We start from the raw sequence: 13455 nt of genomic DNA on the forward strand, positions 1-13455 counted from the left end.
TGCCCCCATGTGGCCAAAAAAAATCAGCTGTTGTAGGTTTAAAGCAGCTAAAATGTCTATAAATGTAAGTCTAATTTGAAATACCCATTTCCTCCCTGTCTGATTCAACTGAATGTTACATAAAATAATCATAACTTTTTTCTTTCTTTGGGACCCCAAGTTGAGAAAAGTTGGAGATTCAGGTAATACATTTTTGACAATTTGGCATTACATTTATACATTATGCATATAAAAACAATGATTGTATTAACAACAACGCTCCAAATTAATGCAAAAGCTACAAACTTTGATAATATGCAAGATATTTTGTCTGGTGTTGGTTCTGCTGCCCCCACGTGGCCAAAAATGTGAACTACTACAGATTTAAAGCAGCTAAAAAATCTATAAACACATGCTTAATTTGAAATATCTTTATTCATCTAATTCAACGGAATGTTAATTAAAATAATCGTAACTGTTTTTTTCATCTTGTGACCAGTCGGATTTACTTTAAGACGCCAAGTTGAGGAAAGTTGGGGATTTTTGACGAATGGCGTTACATTTCTTTATTTATATATCATGCATATAAAATATTGATATTAGCAGCGACGCTACAAATGAATACAAATGCTACAAACTTTATAGGGTGGTAATATGCAAGATGTTGTTTAGAGCTTCGTTCTGCTGCCCCCATGTGGCCAAAAAATTATCTGTTTTGGTTTAAAGCAGCTGAGATGTCTATAAAATGTAACTGACTTTGAAATATCTATATTTTTTAAATCTTGTGTTCACGAGGGAAGTTAGAAGTTTGGGTAATACTTTCTTTGTCAATTTTACATTGGTTTTATACATTATACACATAAAAAAGTATTGACTGTAACTATTCCAAACATCACTCCAAATTAACATCAGTGAGGTTTTGTTTTAATCAAGGTAAAACAAATCAGCATTTTTAATGAAGCAGAATGTCAAAGGAGTCATTTAGATTTTATATTATTATAATAATTTGCAATTCTTACGATCCCTTAGATTTGCTCTGCCACCCCACAGAGGCCCGCCCCCCTCAGCTTGGAAACCACTAATTAAAATGATAATCCCTCATTAAAACTGTAAGATTAATCTTCTTCTGTTTCAGCCCCAGAATCATGCTTTCAGCACTAATCTACACATCATTTTTCGAGCTTTCCTTTTTTTTCAGTTTAAAAAAAGGCCCCCGAGGACGTTTAACTTTATTGACACTCTGGGACCATCTGTCCATCAGCCATCAGCCAAATCTGTTCCACTGTGCGCGGCTCTGGCACTAATTCAGCCGAAAACGGGGCCACATGTGAACAGGGTTCCCTTAATGCGCACGGATCCTCCCCTTCCAAAATAAAACCACGGAGCTTTTAACTTTCCCTCCGCTGCCACGTCCGGGTCGCGGCGGGATTAGGGGTCTGGATGTGGAGCAGCGGTTGCATAATTAACTCCGAGTTATTCCTCAATCGCGCCGGATCCTCCCGACCAGGAGAAGTGGCACAACGTGGGCGGCGCGTCGAGGAGACGGTCGGTCTGCGGCACCGCGTCGGGACGAGAGGAAGAAGAAGAAGAAGAAGAGGAGGAGGAGGTGGAGAGGCGCTGGATCCGAGGCTCTGGGTGACAGAGCCACGCGTGGAACAGAAAGAGGAGTCCTGGTCCGGTGCCAGAGCTGAAGGGTAACGGCTGCGTCCGAGGCGGTTTGGTGCGCAACGCTCCAAGGTGGATTCTGTTTCCAGTCCGGTAACACAAACCGACCCGCACGGCGCATCACCTGAACACCGGCTCCGACGTCCACTGCGTTAAATCCTCTTCATTAACGGAACAGGAGCTCCTCTACCAACCGGACAGCTCGGTGTTTGGATTTTTCTATCGCGACTTTTTTCCTCTTTCTTCTACATTTTAACTCCCAATCTCAAGGGAGGGAGCAGCAGACAAAAAAGAGAAGAAGAACGAACACTCTATTCAAGTCATATTTACTGACAGAGAATTATGTGAAGATTTAAAGATCTGGAAATGCGGCGCAAATGCTTTTATGTGCTCGAGGTAAGTTCTGCGTCTTTGCGCTTCGTTGTGGGTTTAATTAAAATAGCTGAAGATGTGTTTGTTCTCACGGATTGTGGCGGAGTGTAATCTCCATAGGAAGGGATTTGACAGTCATCCCATCCAGATGTCAGGTTTTTGGGGGATATTTGTCACAGCTATGTTAAAAATCTGTCCATAATACAAGAGAAACAGAAAACTGAGGTGTGGAGCAGGACAGGAGGGACTTGGAGATGCTTTTCCTCCTCTCTTCTCCTTCCAGACTACATGAATTTACATGATATTAGTTTAAATAAGAGCCGGAGCTGCCAGTGGCCTGTTTACCTGTAAACACTGAAACTTGAACCAGGACTCTGGGTTTAGAAGCCTGAAGAAAAACGATCTAGAGTGAGGAACTGGAGCCTCAAAGGCAGGAAAAAAAAGCCCAGAATTGGGGCACAGTGGTGATTAAAATGAGTGTAAATGCTGCAACTCCCTCACTTGGTCTAAAGCTTGACAAGAAGTGAACAAATTGCTGTTTGAATTCCACGTCTCTCCGGTGTCATAACGCTGATGTGCTCCTGCAGAGGCAACAGTAAGGATGTGTGATTTATGGCTGTTCCAGGAGCCTGAGGTGAATTACTTCATCTGTCTCCTATAGCCTCATTGTGCTGCAAAGCCGGAGCACTAAGAATAGTCAAGAATCAGCTGAAGCCTCCTCTGAAATCCCCTCACACCCACCAGCCAGCCCTGCTTTACTATTCGTGTCCCCATTGTTGTGATTTAAAACCCCACAGCAAACTCACATGTTCATGTCCCGGAGTGCTGGACTGAAGTGCAGCTTAGGTTTCCGTTTGGCAGAAGAGCCGCTCAGACACACAGCAGAGATGCTCTGCAGGAAGGAAAAGTCATGCACAAGTGCAAAAGCAGCGTACTGTGTATTTATCGGTGGATTAGAATGACCGCTGCGTGGATATGTTCTTAATCTGAGCAGAGCTGGAGGTAAATGGACTTTATTTACGGCTGGGCGGCTCCTGATCGATCATCTGTTGGTTATATTTTGTTTTATTAGCTGGAATATGGAGCCTCCAGTACATAAGAGTAGAAAAAGGAAGTAATATACTCGATTCCATTTATTAGCTGTGAAGTAGGTATGTTGCAAATATCATCAGATTCATTAATAATGCATCGTTGTTTGGATAAGTGCAGAATGTAGCACCGATTTCCCACCTGTTAACATTACAAATCTGCATTTGTGAAGAATTTTCAGCTATAAATTCTAATTTAAGCTGCTTCATTTAGAGAGAACTGGAATAGAAGCTCTGAAGTAGCTCAGAACTGTAAATATGAGCTTACTGCTGCTTTTATGTCATTTTATCATTTCTTCATTTCCTTTCAGAAGGAATATTATCATTTCTAACCCACATTTCTCAGTTGTACAGCAGATATGTTGCAAATATGATCAGATTTGTTAATATTCCATTGCCGTTTTTGAATGTATTTTCATAAAAAGTGAAGCACTCGGCCATGTAGGTCCAATATTCCCACCTGATTTAATGGAAATCTACTTTTGTCAAGAATTTTTAGCTGTAAACAGATTAGAACTATTTCAGTATTAGAGTTAAGAACTGAAAGAAACGCTTAAACTTAAGTTAGCTCTTCAAAGCTGTAGATAAGTCTTGACTACTGCTTTTAATGTCACTTTATGTCGCCTCCGAGGCCTCTCAAAGGGAAATATTATCATTTCTAGCCAACATTTATCAGTTGTACAGCAGATATGTTGCAAATGCAATCAAATTAGTTGATGTATTGGGATTTTTTTCAATTTGTTTTTTTAAAAAGTGAAAAATCAGGCTGTGTAGTACCAATATTCCCCCTTCTTTAATTGCAAATCTACTTTTAAAATCAATTTTGAAGCTATAAACACATAAACTGCTTCACTAACAGAGTAAACAACTGCTCTAGAAACACTTCAAGTCAAGTTAAATACCTCAAAACTGTGGCCAAGTGCAGTACTGCTTTTTCTGAGCTACTTTATGTTTACTTTGATGCCCCTCGTAAAGGAAATATTATGGTTTCTACCCCATATTTTTCAGATTTACAGCCGCTACATCATCTATATGATCGGGTTTATTGATGGTGCATTGTCTTTTTTGAATGTATTTTTATTAAAAGCACAAAATCAGGCCTTTTACTACCAATATTCCCACCTGCTTTCATAGCAAATGTACGTTAATGAAGAATTTTCAGGTGTAGATGGATTAAACTGGTTCACGAATAGAGTAAAGATCTGTTCTGGAAACACAAAAACTGAAGGAAAGTAGCTCCAAACTGGAGGTACGATCTGAAAACTGCTTTTGAAGGTACTTCACGTCTACTCCACTGCCTCTTAAAGGGAAATCTTACCATTTTTACGCCACATTTCTCAGTTGTACAGCAGCTATGTTGCAAATATGATCAGATTTATTGATCATGCATTGATATTTGTATGTTTACATTTCCTAAAGTTAAATCAGGCCAAGTGAATGTACTTAGAATTAGCATTTGTGGCTGTAAAGACATCTGAACTGCTTCACTGATAGGGTAATGAAATCAAATAAAACCTGTAAAGTACCTTAAAGCTGTACTTAAGACTCGAGTTCTGCTTTTTAAAGCCATTTCACACTCCATCTTGTCTTACTTTCATTTTCAGCCCACATTTATCATTTGCAGTTCGCTAAGTTGATGAGATTTATTGATGATGCATCGTCTTTTTTTACGTCTTTTCATAAAAAGAGCAAAATCCGTCCATTTACTACGAATATTCCCTCCTCCTTTCACAGCAAATCTCCTTTTTTCACACAACACATCTGAGCTGCTTCACTAAGAGATTAAAGAACCGCTATAGAACCACTTAAGTACCCATAAATTGTAGTTAAATGCGGTACTTGAGGACCACTTTTTACAGCTGCTTCACTTCTACTCCTTCACATTTCAAAGGGAAATATCATGGTTTCCACCTGACATTTATCAGTTATGTTGCAATCAGATCAGAATTATTGCTGTTTCTTTGGGATTTTTGATGTATTTTTATAAAATGTGTAAAAATCAGGCTTTGTAGCACCAATATTACCTCCTGCTTTATAGCAAATCCACTTATACTTGGAGTTTTTAGTCATAAATAGACCTGAATAGATGGAAGAACTGGAATAAAACACATAAAGTCAAGTAAAATACCTCCAAACTCTACTTAAGTGTAGTTTTTGCTTTTTAACCCAAACCTTTTAACATACTAACCTACTAATCTTCTGTCAGATTCATTGATGATGTGTTGTCATTTTGTTGGAAAGTGTAAAATCAGGCTGTGTAGAACCAATATTCGCTTGTTTTTGCGGTAATTTGTGAGATTTTTAGCTACAACTGCCTCATTCTTTCACGTGAGCAGCAGGGAAAATGTGAACAAACTGTGGTTGCAGTCTAAGCTAACAGAGGCATTTCTGAATATTCTAGGGGACTATTCAAAAGTAAATAATAGGGTGAAAAGACAAATAGAAAAACTCAAGTAAATTGGCTTATAATTGTAGTTAAGTACAGTTCTGGCTTTTTAAAGCTACTTTATGACATTTATATGTTCAGATTCATTGACGATGCAGTTATGTTTACATTTATTGCCATAAAAAGTGAAGAATACAACAGTTTAGTACCGACATTTCCACCTGCTTTCATTTCAAAACAACTTGGGTCAAGAATTTTCTCCGACACCAAACTTCACGTCTGCTTCCAGCAAGCAGCAGGGAAACATGTCAGGAGGTGAACCACACCTCTGACCTGCTGCTGCTGCACCAACACTTCTGCATTTTCATCATGCCAGTGTTTACAAGAGAACGCCTGATTGTTGTCTAGACTGTCCTGAAACAAACGCATGCTAAGGGACGTTTTTCAGCTGCAAACACACTAAAAAATGCATCTCTGCTTTCACTCAAATGTGCAGATAAGTTATATAATGAAGGGAAAAAACAGTCAGAAATAGAATTGTGCTAAATATAAAATGTGGAAAATGTTTGATCTGACAGACTTCTGCACATACGACACCTGAGTTATGATTAAAACCAGAGTATGCCACAGCAGGGATTCACATAGGCTGCTGATATTCAGACAATAGGGGCCATGAGCTGCAAGAAAACAAGTGAAAGACTTTAATATGCTCGGTATACGCACGGAGTGAGTCTGCCAAAGTGGCATGTAGAACACAGAAACGGCTTGGATCAGCAGCAGCTCGTTTTAAGCTTTGTGCTCGTCCTCGGGGAGAATCCTGCCGTTTGTGCTTACCCGCCTGGGAAGCCTTCATCTCCTCTGAGCGCCTCTGTTTCTTCATGGATTCCTCATGCGATGACGTGACGCTAGAAGAAGTAACTAGAAGTGGAGTCAAGTTAAATAAAGACACATTTATATATTTGTTTTCCTTTTGCAGCTCAACCTCAAGTAACTGCAATAAAACAGGATAAGATTAATGCTGATATAAGGTCCTTTAATGCGTACAGCTCTGTAAAAGGCTGTCATGGCATCTTCTTTTACATTAAATACACTTTACTGATATTTCAGTATGTTTTTTTTTTTTTTGGTGCATTTTCACATTTATCTTAGCAATACAATTACTTCTTTCTGGATGGCGTCTACTGTTTGTTTACAAGATGCTCATTACCTGAAACTAAAGTCTAATTTATACAAATTCGGGTGTTGAAATAATTGGCAACTTATGCAATACAATAAAAGCATCCTATACTTTCACATATAAATAAAAGAGTCACTTAATTCAGTGGAAGTATCAGCAGTGACTGCACTGGTGCAAGATAGCATTTAGCTAAAGCTAATTATTTTTTTTTGCTTTTAAAGAAGTAAAATTGTTTTTTTTGTTTTTTTACTAAAATAATGCCTCACATTTACTTGTATAGGTGCATTTTTGCATTGTTACATTGCTAATGGTACCTTCTGCGGCGCCCCCTGGTGTGTGGATGCCGGTATCTGTATAAGTTGCTGAATAACTAAAATGAAAATCTGTAGTGTACAAACACAGTTCTCAAAATTATTATCAACTTATATGCTTCAAAAATGCCCTGCTTTTTCACATAGTCGCAGAATTTAAGTCCCTCTGTCTGCTTATTGGAACAAGCATAAGTAGTGACTGCGCTGGTGCTACTTACAGATAGCATTAGCCAAAGCTAATTTTACTTTTGCTGTTTTTTGAAAAGTAAAATCATCATCATAGTTTGTTTTTTTTACTCATATAATTCCCAAATGATCATACATTGTCACATTGCTACGGTTAACCATAACCCAGAACTGGTTCAGTGGAACTAGTTGATGAGTGGAGCGGAGTGGATGAATACTGTATGTACAGTCATCACGCGGCGCTGTAAGACAGCTTTGTTTACGTTTGCAGCGCCATTGGATTATGCTACATTTGCTAACTTCATTAAGGCTCTCAAATGTAAGTCAGACTTACAGTTTACATTTCTGCCAGTATTTTCCTATCGAGTTGTTTCAGTGTGAGCTGTAGTTTTATATTACTGTAGTTGTACAAATATGGAAACTGATCGATATCGTGATGCACGTAATGGGTTGGTTTACATTTTCACTGGAGTTCTGACTTAAGATGAAAATCGACTTTCGTCACACCGTAGGAACGGAGCTCTGAGTTAAGTCGAGGATCCCCTGTGCTTAATTTCTTATATCACTAACATGATGACTTTTTTCTGTCAAGGCTTATTTTTGCATTTTTCTTTTGCTATTGTTGCTTGACCTCTCTGTGCAGCACCCTCTAGTGTCAGGATGCAGGTATCTACAGTTAATTTACATGTGAAACTATCTACCACATTAACTTAAAGTCTTTTACAAGTGCTTAGTTTCTGTTATCATTCAAGTGATAACATTTGCCTTTAAAGACTAATTTTTACATTTTTCTGTCACTGTGTTGCTTTACCTCTCTGTGCAGCGCCCCCTAGTGTCTGAACGCTGGTGTCTACAGTTTGGTTATGTGACACAAGTTGCTCATTGGCTAAAATTAAGGTCTATAGCAAACAAAGTTGTTAGCCAACTACATTAAAGGCCATTTTAAAATCTCTCTAGCCCCCTAATATGAATTATTAAAAAATTAAATATGCTAAAATGTTTTTTTATTAACTTTTGTCCAACAGTTGTGTATTTAACATCCTATGTTTTCATACAGATACCTAAACACATTTATACATTTAATTGTATTTGTGTCTTCTCCCCTTTAAGGAAGTTATTACGCATTAAATTTGTAAAATCAAGAATATTTAGGGCCAAATCTGCTGCCGCCAAGAATTACATTAAGACTCTGAGAACTCATTCCTCCTTGATTAAACACCAGCAGTGCTGCAGCTCCCTGCTGTTTATATTACGGCTGTCAGTGGTTAATTACATGGAAGACAGTGGGTACAGTAGGTAGCATTGCCCAGAAGTCACTGAGCGTGAAACAGACGCAGCAAACCAAATCTGGGACGCTCTTTTAAATGATGTAACTTTATCCGCTGCTGGTATTTTACGCTGTTGTGACCATCAGATCGGACCGTGTCCGTAACACCAGAATGGAACATTTAATGATATAAAAACAGGAGGAATTTAAAGCAAGTTTTTCTCCCTTTTTCAGTCTTAGAAAAAGGGCGACATGTTTACTGTTTCACGTCCTGCATTATTCATAGGAATGTTTTATTTAAGGAGGAAACCAAACGTTGGCTTTATAGGTAATTGTAGCCGCCTGTCGCCTCCACAGGGAACCGTCCACGCTCAAGGAGGCTTACGCCGGCTATAACCTAGTTTGGGGTCAATTAAGGAGACGCAAACAAAAACAAAACTAACGACATTTTACGGATTATTTTACCCAAACACTACTGCTTCACTGAAATTACACTCCGACAGCTAAACTGCATTCTCATTTGTTTTGAAATTAGAATGCCGTCCGATATGCAGCAGAAAAAGGCTCCAAGGTTGGAAGAGCTGCAAAATCTTTGTGAGAATAGAGGCATAAGTCAGCAACATTTAGTTTCACCCAGGAGACTGAGGTTCACATCTCATGTGGGACCATTATTCTTGGACCTAAAGGTTCCTTATGGTGACAATCCATTCTTATTAAAAACTTTGAGGTGTACAATGGACACTGTGAGAATTTAAAGATGCTTACTGCTGCCATTCATCTGCAGAGCCTCACAGCTTTACAAGCCAGTCAGAATTTATTCAGTTTCTACAGAATATCTGCATAATCAATATCAGTCTAAAAAGTAAACATAGGTGAGCCATTCTGAATGAACAGCTGCCCCTCAGTCCACCGGCTTTATTTACTTTCTAGAGCTGCTTCTGTTAACTATGAAACGTCTCAGTGGAGGAAAACGCATGAAATCTGCTGCTTGGTCAGTATAGAATTGAGGGATTTTGAAGTTCATGGGATATATCTTGCATACATTTTCATTAAAAGTAAAAAAAAAAAAAAATGTTTATATGTTCATTATGATCACATCTTTACAAATTCCATCTTTATTTATTATGGAAACAATCACTTATTAATAAAAAAAGACCTGATATCACTAAAATGTCAACTAAATAACCGTCGGAATTTAATAACAACCACCCTCTAATTAGCTAAACAATAATAAAATGAGCTGATTCAGAAATAGTTTTGATTGTATTCTTTTTATTAAGTTAAGATAATCATGACAGATATGTCTTTTTTTTGGCAATATGTCAAATTTTGTATGGAAAAAAAAAACAAATTAAATCACTTTCCACTAAGTTCCTCATTACAAAAAACCCCTCTGAACTAAGTATGTTAATTCCAGATCACATGACCTGCTCATTTTATTTGTCTGTGGTCATTTTGTTTCCTTTTTTTGTCATTTTAAGTCCATTTTGTGGGCATTTCAGGTCTTTTTGTGGTAATTTTGTGGCTGTTTTCAGTCCGTTTTTGATCATTTTAGGTGTTTTTGCAACTTTTTGTAGTTACTCTGTGTGTCTCTTGTCATTTTGTGTCTTTATATGATAATCGTCTGTCTCACTGAGTCGTTTTGTGTTTTTCTGTGGTCATTTTGTGCCATTTTTTTTGTCATTTTGTGCATTTTTGTGGTCGTGTTGTCTTTTGGTGATTGTTTTGTGTGTCTTTGTGCTCATTTTGTTTCTTTTTTTGTCATTTTCAGTTCATTTTGTGGGCATTTCAGGCGTTTTTGTGGTAATTTTGTGCATTTTTGTGGCTGTCTTCAGTCTGTTTTGATCATTTTAGGGGTTTTGTGGTCATTTTGCACCTTTTTGTCATTATGTGTGTGTCATCATTTTGTGTCTTAATATGATAATTAGGTGTCTCACTGAGTCATTTTGTGCTTTTGGTTGTTTTGTGCCATTTCTTTTGTTGTTGTGTGCCTTTTCATGGTCATGTTGTGTCTAATCCTCTACACAACTTCCAACCAACTCACCATAAACGCGAGTTAAAAACAGCGGCTGTTCTGTGAATTCGGTGGTATTTCCGTGTAAAACGATCACTCAGAGGCAAATTTGGAAGCCGTACAAAAGTCTCACACATTCATTCACACCTCAGTCAGCTGTTTTGCTCTGCACATGAAATCTCAGACGCAGAGAGTTTTCTTCCTGAAGGGGGCGGGGCCAGCAGCAGCTTGATAGTTTTTAAAGCACCAAAAACAGCTTTTATTTAGAACAAGACAAAAACCAAGGCTACAGTCATGGAGAAAGGAACCATCTTTACAGTATTTTGAACTAAAAAACTAAAAGATACATCCTGGGGACATGAAACTTTTATTAATCTGCTAAAAAGAGGCACATTTTGGGGTCTTTATGTTTAATTTTCATACTTTTTTAAAAAACTTTTTCAGCCATTGTTTGGTTAGATTTGGGCCACAAAACGCCCCAAATATCACACTTTTGTTGACACTTTCACGACGTCAACTACTCATTGGAAGCGTGGTTAAATTTAAGCACCAAAACTACACGTCTGCTACATTAAAGATGTTTAGCATATTTGAAGCTTCTCCTTCATTCTCTTCATTGTAAAGGGTAACGAGTCCCACCACATCTAATATATGATTGGTTGGCTGAAAAAGGAGCCTCAGAAAAGCAATAAAAATAAACACCAGAGACATGTTGATTAGATAATTGTTTGTGATGCGTGACAAGCAGCAGAAAACCAGTTTCCCTCCAAATGAGATGCAGTTTGGTTGTGTGTGTGTGTGTGTGTGTGTGAGCGTCATTTTGTGGCCTGAGAGCCGCTGTGTTTGTGCCAGCAGTCAATCGGTGGTTTCCGGATGTAACCAGCGCAACATGTAGCACAATATTTTTCTTTTTGCGCCGCCAGCCTCCCTGGTTTGGAGAGCCTCCAACAAAGCCGCTGGGCCAGGCCGAAGAAAAGCCAGTCGAGATCAAAGTGTGTGGATGAAATATTAATCCGAACACCGAATTCCACTTTGCTGTCATTTAACATAACTGTAAATACAGGTCCCCTTGTTTTCCGTTTTGGTGGAGCAGATGTAATCCTGTGTTGTTGTCGTGGCTCGAAACATGCCAAAGCAGGCTGTCTGTCGCTTGAGACCCAGCACATAGAGTCTACTGTAGTTTCATAATTATGTGCATTATTCAATGTTTGCTCCTTTTTCTGCACAGTTGCAAAGTAGGCTAACGGCAACCGCAAAGCCGGGAATGCTTTGACTGCAACATTGCGATCCTTTAAGAAGCCCTTTCTGTGTATGTGTAAACATGAAAGAGTTGATGTGGGGGGGTGAGTGATTACAGGCTACAAAGAGCTCCAAATTAGGAGGCGAGTGGAGCTGTTAATACATGCCTCTGCTCAAGGTCACCGAGGGTCTTTGAGATTGATGCAACTTCATGTACTATACATGAAGGAATTAAAGGAGCATAGGATTCAGTAGCAGGCCATAATGTTAATATTTGATTTTCTGATTAAACCTGACCTCTGTGTCTGTCCTCCGTTTGCAGGTGTGTGCCATCGTAAGCCTCCTGCCGTCGGCCTCTTTAGCGGATCTGACATGTGAAGCTCTGCTCATGCTGTCGGGGAATGTCTCATGTAAGTTGAGGACAAACATCATGTGGATTTCTTTTACAGCGCCGCATCTACAGCAGCCGCTACAAGCTCTTAAAGGGCGCTTATTCCCCAGCACAGTCCAACCTGTGTACTCAACCTGCTCCACCGTTAGTGCACTTGCGGCGTCGGATTGATTTTCAGTCTTTTCCATCTCACGGCCATAACCACTAAATGTCAAAACCTCATCCTCAGTCACAGCTTTTCCCAAGTGGGGTATCGGCAAACCGTCTTATCGTATTGTCCCTGCTCCTCGTGCACCTCACCAGTACAGTGATAGTTGGTGATTAAACACTTAGAACCGCAGCACACACCCAGAGAACACACATAGCTATGCATAAATACATAGGGATGATGCGCTTGTTGTTTGCCTCAGGCTAGACTCATAAAGATGTCTCAGGTAGCTCTTAAAGAGTAATAATAATAATGCTCTGTTGGCATCCTGTCACCCTGCACTGTAAGCCTTTAAATTTCAGGCCAACCAAGTTTAAAAAAGTGTCACGAAGTTCTACAGCTAATGAGTATTTTTATTCAGTTTTTTGAGGAAATCAGTTCAGAGTTTAGAAAAGAGAGTTTATCATCGTCTCATTTTGTACAAACAGCAGTCCAAACCTTTATTAAGATGTAAAAACCAGCGAATTCTAACACTGGAGAAGCACAAAGCACACAATTTCTGGTGTTTTTGTTTGATTACAACATGAATAAATGAGTTAAATAATTGATTAGCAAGTTGGAAATTTAAAAATGTACATACTGTAGGTACGTCTGCAACACTGGAATTTACTTTCCAACTCCACAAGTACACAAACTTGACAATAAACCCAAAACGAATATCTACATGTACACTACAAAAGCAGTAGTTTTTATAAATACCAATCTACCACACATATATAAAGCAGAAAAACCTAAAAACACACACTGTTTCCACATAGCTTTGTTTATGCATGTGAGTCAACCAGAAGTCCATTAATTCCTGAGGGAACCTCTACTATCTCCACGTTTCCCTTATCTGTTTTTTCTGGTCCACAAGTACATTTAAAATTGGGTTTTAGATCGGTTGTGGTGAGCCTGAGTAAGTTGGAAGATCTACTTAGCAACACTTGACCTACTTGGCAGACTGTGTAGATGTGACTTTAAAAACTAGTTTAGCTAGTTTACCACACGATAGCTGTGTAATGTGCAGAATGCGTGCATAATGAATCATATATCCATGAACAAAATATCTCACAAAACTGGCTCCACACCTGGCAGGCCAACCTCCTAGTTAACCATCGTGCATCATCGGTGCATCTTCCATAAAACTGCATCATAAAAACGGATAAATTAGCCTCGCTACACGGCGGCAG

At 38.9% G+C, this 13455-nt stretch overlaps 1 protein-coding gene across 1 annotated transcript in view; it reads left to right on the top strand.

The window, feature by feature from the left end:
* The first annotated feature begins 914 nt into the window (after positions 1-914).
* The window catches only part of LOC110961312 (corticotropin-releasing factor receptor 1-like), a 110295-nt gene continuing 97754 nt past the window's right edge, over positions 915-13455 (top strand). The window contains exons 1-2 of the mRNA XM_022208882.2: positions 915-2040; positions 12007-12094. Of these exons, the coding sequence (XP_022064574.1) occupies positions 2011-2040; positions 12007-12094 (118 nt within the window). The 5' untranslated portion in view covers positions 915-2010. The remainder of the gene's footprint in view (positions 2041-12006; positions 12095-13455) is intronic.

This window comes from Acanthochromis polyacanthus, chromosome 19 (assembly GCF_021347895.1).
Source record: "Acanthochromis polyacanthus isolate Apoly-LR-REF ecotype Palm Island chromosome 19, KAUST_Apoly_ChrSc, whole genome shotgun sequence".
Lineage (NCBI taxonomy): Eukaryota > Metazoa > Chordata > Actinopteri > Pomacentridae > Acanthochromis > Acanthochromis polyacanthus.